Source organism: Hemibagrus wyckioides, linkage group LG17 (assembly GCF_019097595.1).
Source record: "Hemibagrus wyckioides isolate EC202008001 linkage group LG17, SWU_Hwy_1.0, whole genome shotgun sequence".
In the NCBI taxonomy this organism is placed as follows: Eukaryota; Metazoa; Chordata; class Actinopteri; order Siluriformes; family Bagridae; genus Hemibagrus; species Hemibagrus wyckioides.
This window is the reverse complement of record NC_080726.1, coordinates 3,019,248-3,025,247: the sequence shown is the minus strand read 5'-3', so window position 1 is coordinate 3,025,247 and position 6,000 is coordinate 3,019,248. Positions and strand designations below refer to the sequence as shown.

At 39.0% G+C, this 6,000-nt stretch overlaps 1 protein-coding gene across 5 annotated transcripts in view; it reads right to left on the bottom strand.

Moving 5' to 3' along the window:
* Positions 1–436: 436 nt before the first annotated feature.
* robo1 (roundabout, axon guidance receptor, homolog 1 (Drosophila)) overlaps positions 437–6,000 on the bottom strand; it is a 269,624-nt gene continuing 264,060 nt past the window's right edge. For 3 of the 5 annotated variants that reach the window (XM_058413416.1, XM_058413417.1, XM_058413418.1), the window contains 3 exons: positions 3,831–4,079; positions 2,513–2,721; positions 438–1,527 (listed from right to left, as the gene is read on the bottom strand). In XM_058413416.1, coding sequence (XP_058269399.1) covers positions 1,513–1,527; positions 2,513–2,721; positions 3,831–4,079 — 473 coding nt within the window. In that variant the 3' untranslated portion in view covers positions 438–1,512. Of the gene's footprint in view, positions 1,528–2,512; positions 2,722–3,830; positions 4,080–6,000 lie in introns of all 5 variants that reach the window. The other 2 variants (XM_058413415.1, XM_058413419.1) reach the window with 1 other exon arrangement.

The following is a 6,000-nucleotide window of genomic DNA, read 5'->3' as shown; positions in this document are numbered from 1 at the left end:
TCCCTTTTGTCTTCCCCAGCTGTACCTCAGGTGAGTATTTTCTTTTTTACATTTAAATATAAAAATAATTTTTTTTAAATTAATGTTGTGGGACACCCCAGAATCATGTTAGTTCCTGTTCCTACTTGTTATAGCAGCTATAAATGGTCATTCCCTCATCAGCTTCTGCTTTATTTCTCATCTTTTTAAAGTTAATAAGGGTGAAAAAAATAATAGTTAAAATAATAATAATAATAATAATAAAAACAGCATGTTAGCATGAAGGATAAACACCGTTTATGAATATTAAATAATATTTATAAGAGCAAACTTTTGTGGTGCATCCTTATATAATTTGTTACTGTATTGAAATAAATTATTGTAGAAATGTCATATTTGCAGCAACACTGTGGTAAACATGATGTAAATAACAAGACAACTCGTTTTCGTTATCTTTGTTTATTGATTTTTTTTTTCTATTTTTCTGATGCTTTTTTTTTTTTTTACTTTAAGAAACAAAAAAAAAAAAGTTGCAGATGCCCTCTGAGTAAACACTTAGCGTCCTCTCCCCTCTCTTCGAAAGCGACCGACGTCTCGGCACAACGCCATGGCCCTGAGCTAGCCAGTCCTTCCAGATCCCTGTTTCCTCAGTTCAAGTGTTGGTAAGTGCATAATGTAGTAGATGAAGGTGTCCTGATGGAACAATGCGCAAATGAAACATGTCTGAGAATCAGGCAGAGAGAGAGAGACGCAGGGCCGTGTTTTATCCGTTCGTTCACCTCCATATTTGTAAACAGCTTTTTTTCCTCTCTTTCAACTACGTCAGGGTTAACGAGGCCTTTTGTCATACAGTACCTGTTCTTTTCACGTAGGACAAAAAGGTTAATCGATAACATGGTTCAAAATAAAGTTTAGTGATTGTGCTTTTAAAACCAAAGGCAAACAAATAAACATTGACAGACGACAAAATAACAGTGCATTATAACCAAAAAAAAAGGAAAAGAAAAAGAAACATCTTCAATGTGGCATGTTTCTCAGAACTCTTTAAATGATATGACAATTTTACAACCAGGATGGATGTGATACAAACAATTACAGAATAATATTAAAACCTTTTTTTTTTTTTTTTATTAAATGATCCTAATAAGCCGAGGAAGACGAAATTTTAACGTACCACACGTATTATAAAAGACATGTATGCATGTTTATTTACAGGTAAGTCCATCCCTTTCTGCTTGTAGCTATTATTATTCATTAACAGTAATGCCTGGCATCTAGGCCTTGCTGAGCAAAGTCACACTGGCTGCATTGAGTAAATCCACATCACATAAAAACCTAAATTATTACCACCCCCCTCAGATGCACCGGTATATGTATGTGTTTTTTTGTGAAATGACAACAAACGCACGATTAAAAGAGTTAAACAGTTGGTCAGTTTTCAGGATCGGTAGTTATGAAAGGAACGGCGTTGTTGAGATGGTTAAAGTTGAAGGTGGTTGCTAAAACAGCAACAGCATCACGTCTATTCCGACTTCAGCTCTCGGCCATCTGAGGAATGGAGAGAGAGGAAAAAAACACCATTTGGTTAATAATATTCAGAGTTTATTTCTGTAAATAGTTGTGACCCCAATACAGTGGAACCTCGACATACGAATACCCTCTTTTATGAATTTTCACCTTAAAAATTTAGCATGGGCATGCAAAGCATTTTCAGCATACGAACAAACGCCGGCTAAGTCCGGGAGCCGTTTAAAACTTGTTAGTGTCAGTGGAAAACCAACCAAAGCCAGAATTTTACAATTTTTTTTTCAGTCAGAGAAAGCTGTTTTGAAAGAATCAACCTACGATACCAACGTTGCCTTCAGCATGCGTTCAAAAGCTAGGTGATTTTTCGGGTGTTTTTTTGTTGACAGATTGGTGGTGTGGGCCGTCTGTTCTATTTTTAGCCCAAGCTTGGTGGCACGACTTCCTGTGAGGAGCCTTGACATGGAATGCTTGGCTTGGTTCAGTTCTTTGTAAGCAGCCATAGAGTTTACATACGCTTCATATTGGGAATATTGGTCAGCAGCTGGAACAGATTATCTGCATTTACATTATTTCTAATAAAAAAATTAATTTCCTGCTTAAGAACTCGCCTCCAGAATAAATTAAATTTGTATGCCAAGGTTCAACTGTTTGTGTGTGTGTTTACACACACTATATAATATATATAATGTGTATAATCACACCTTAAAATTAGTCAGTTTATAAAGAATTAGATCAATATTTTCTGTTTATTTTGATTTCCTATTGAACAACATTTATATTGTCTTAAAAATACACTTTTTGCAGAAAAAGTAGCAAAAGAAACAAACCACATTCATTAGCCCTATTCATTCAGACTTTTTGATGTCTGTAATATCTTTTTACACACATCTCACATCCACACAGGAGTTAAATTATCAAGCTGGGTAACTATGCAGCCGGGTGATTATAGTGGTTTATCAGAAGAAACGTTTCCCAGTGTCTGAAATGTGCCTGTACACAGTCGTACCTCCAGTTGCTCCTCTTCTCCTGGCTGGAAGGCTCCTACGGTGTTGAGGCTAATTTCTGCAGGATTCCTGCGGCTCCCAGAGACTCCTTCACCTCTCCTCCGGCCTCCAGAACCTCGTGATGACATGGAGCTGGAGGAGCTTGGCTCTCTGTCACCCCGGGGACTGTGGACGCCTGGGAAGGAGGGTCGACTGTAGGGCACGATGTCCTCTGAAGCACAACAGACAAGTCCACGTTAACAACTGAGACTCTTTACATATAACTCGCATGGACATGCTTCCTTTACACTTTATTTAATGCACTTATTTATACTGCGCTAATACACTCAATTTATTTATTAAGACCTTTCTTACTCTTTATTGTTGATTTTTATCACCTTTTTTTCAAGTCCTAGTAGGGCTGCACGATTATGACAAAAATCATAATTAATTTAAGGCTTTTGTACATCTTGGGAATGGAATAATATTTAAAAGGGTCCTTATGTCAGGGGTTTTCATAATCAAATACAGTGGGCCTCCTTTTTCACACAACATACATTTGTTAGCTGACTTTTATCAACTGTGTTAATATTTAAAGTTAGGCTATTATCTCAATAACATTGTTGTGTTTTCTGACAGTTTTTTTATTGCTGTCCTGCTCAAGGGCTGTAAGGTATTTTAGTCACGTGATGTGAAAGCGGCACTGCGCAGACCGACAGGTGTATGACATTACAGTATCGCGAGAGCGGCTCTAGAGCATATTTGAGCGCACACTCTAGCGGGTGTGCGCACACAGAGAGATATCAGTCAAAAGTCATATCTTTTCGGATGTAATTCTTGATTCTTCTCAGCAACACGTTGCAAACTAGAAATTAGCATGACGAGAGAGACTTGCACACACAGGTAATCGGGGCATTCATAAGGACTATTAGGCCAATTAAAAGTCTTACCCCTACAACGTAACATGCAGTAAACACCCCTTAAGCACGCAGAATAATGGAAGTAGATTTCTTTTGTAATCGCAGCTTTGAATGATTATGTAATCGTGGCATCTGTGATCGATAACGCGATTAGAAAATCGATTAATTGTGCAGCCCTAAGTCCTAGCTTGTGTGTTTCTGAATGAAGTTCTAATGTTGTTGTTTCTTTAGTAAGAACTAATGTATGGCAGGTGCTCTACAAGGCACTTTATTAGGAACAGAGTAATGATTGAGTAGTAGCTTTGATTATACTTTCCTTGAGAATGCATTTATTTATTTATCTGTTGTAATTTATTCCATTTATATTATTAATTCTATGGAAAATAACCTTCAGAAAGACTTTAAAGTGGAGTTGTAGTACCTGGGTCCTGACGTCCAGCACATGGCTCTGGTTTGCTGGATTTTCCCGCCCTTTGAGCTCTCTGCTTTTCTTGAGCATCTCGACGTTCTGACGAACTGGTTCTTGTGTCCGAGGCGTCTCTGGGCTTCTTCTCTCTCTTGTCCCTGCTCTCAGCCGAGCTGGACCTCCTTCCTGTCTCCGCTGCTGCCTTGGCTGGGTGAGTTGGGGACTTGAGCATGGCTGGAGGTGGGATGGGTGGCGGTGGAAGGTCTGTGTGAGAGGGGGGGAAAAAAACATCTAAATAAATACTGCAGACTTTGCAAAAAAAATTAAAGTACTCTTGTGCTACCTTGTCCTACAAACTCTTGGCATGTTCACGAAAGAGGTTTTGCCCTTCACGGCCAGAGTGACAGCGCGCTAATTTGACACCGGCACTCATTTGTCTAGCACCTGCTAGGTGTGAGAGAAGCCGAGCTGCGCCTCCTGAAGCCAGCTGCACGTTGAAAGTCCTTTCTACAGTCCTTGCCACATGCAGCCTGGCAAACCAGAAAGACCTGCTGGCAAGGACTGGTCATTAGCGTCTGTAGCAGCAAGTGCTGCTCGATTGCCAAATTTCTGTTCTCTCCAGTGCATAAAATTCAAAGATTTTTCCCTGAATGCCTTCAAAGTTTTAATAAAAACAGCAAGCCTTCTATGTTTATTCACAACCCTGAGGACGTTGTTTAAATCCATACAGTCTTCTCTCGAGAGGGAACACGGATGCTATTTTTATCTTGACGTGTCTGTAAACTGATCTATAACTAATTCACCTTATGAGTTAAGTTGGTCAAATGAAAGTGCACGCGTTTTCATTCTACTTTTTTTCGTACCATCAGCCGACATGCGCGAGTTTCCCTTTCAGTAATCGTTGTGAGCCAGATACACTCGAAGCCGACAGTCCACGCAACACACTCGCCTTGAACACAAACTTCAACATAAGCTGTGAGTGGCCTTCATTTTTTTTTTTTCCGAGTTTATTTATTAATTGGGAAACGTGCACTGAAAGAAATTTTGCCGTAGAAATGTAAACAAAAGGAAGCACAAAGCTGTGGAAAATAACTAAAATAATAATCCTGTCTCTGAAGTCGTTCTTCACACAGGCCTACAAATATAATCTAGTACATTTTTTAAAATATATATATTTTATAGGAAAAAGAGATGCTTAGATCTCAGCTCTGGAGTGTGATAGGAGGAACAAAGTATACCACTGCGCGTGTTTTGACCTTCCTAAAGCAAGGTATGAATTTTCTGAATATCAATTTTGCCCCACAAACGGAGTGTCTCATCTTGACCACTGTAATGTAGTGAAGTTGAACATACAAGTGTTAAATTTCATGCTATCATGCACCAAGCTAAGATATGATGTAGTGTTAGATGGAAACCTGATATTCAGATCTCAGCGCTTGGTTTTTTTCCTGTGTGTGTTTTGATGTTCTTAAGGCATGGTGTGAATTTGGACAGTGAAACGATGAAACTAAGAACACTACTGTGTTTGTCTTGACCTTCCTGATGTATTGTGAAAATCAAAGCATTTTTTTTGGCCAAAAACCAAGAAGGCTACTGCCTTACCAGTTTGGGGGTGACAAATGTGATCAGATATTTAACAAACATTCACACTTTTGAAGCATTCTCGTTAGAGTGCACTTAGATTCAGTCAGTCACACTCCAATGCTGAGGTACAGTTTAGTACTGATAGTATAGTATAGTGGAGTACAAAAGGATGAAGTTAAGCACATTCCTGTGCTAGAGTCGATCTTCCTAACACATGGTGTGAATTTGGAGCACATGAACAAGTCTCTCATCCATAAATCCCCCAAAATAAATTAAATTAAAGATTTTCCCTGAATGTTTTTGTGGTATAATAAACACACCAAGACTTGTAATGTTTATTCATGACCCCGAGGACATTGTTTAAATCCTCTAGCCGGCTCCTGTCGATAGTGACTGAAGAAAGCGGGTGCAACACTGGCATTTTTTTCTTAATGTGTTTGTATGCAGGCTGTGGATCGATGCTAGTCTGAGAGACAGAATGCAGTGGGGCCAGAGGTGACAGGACGCTGCATGCTGTAGGAGGAGTCCCTGTTCCCAATGTGAACAAAATGTCTTCCAAATTCTTGTCAGAAAGAATTTCTACATCAAGTTAGAGTGTAAC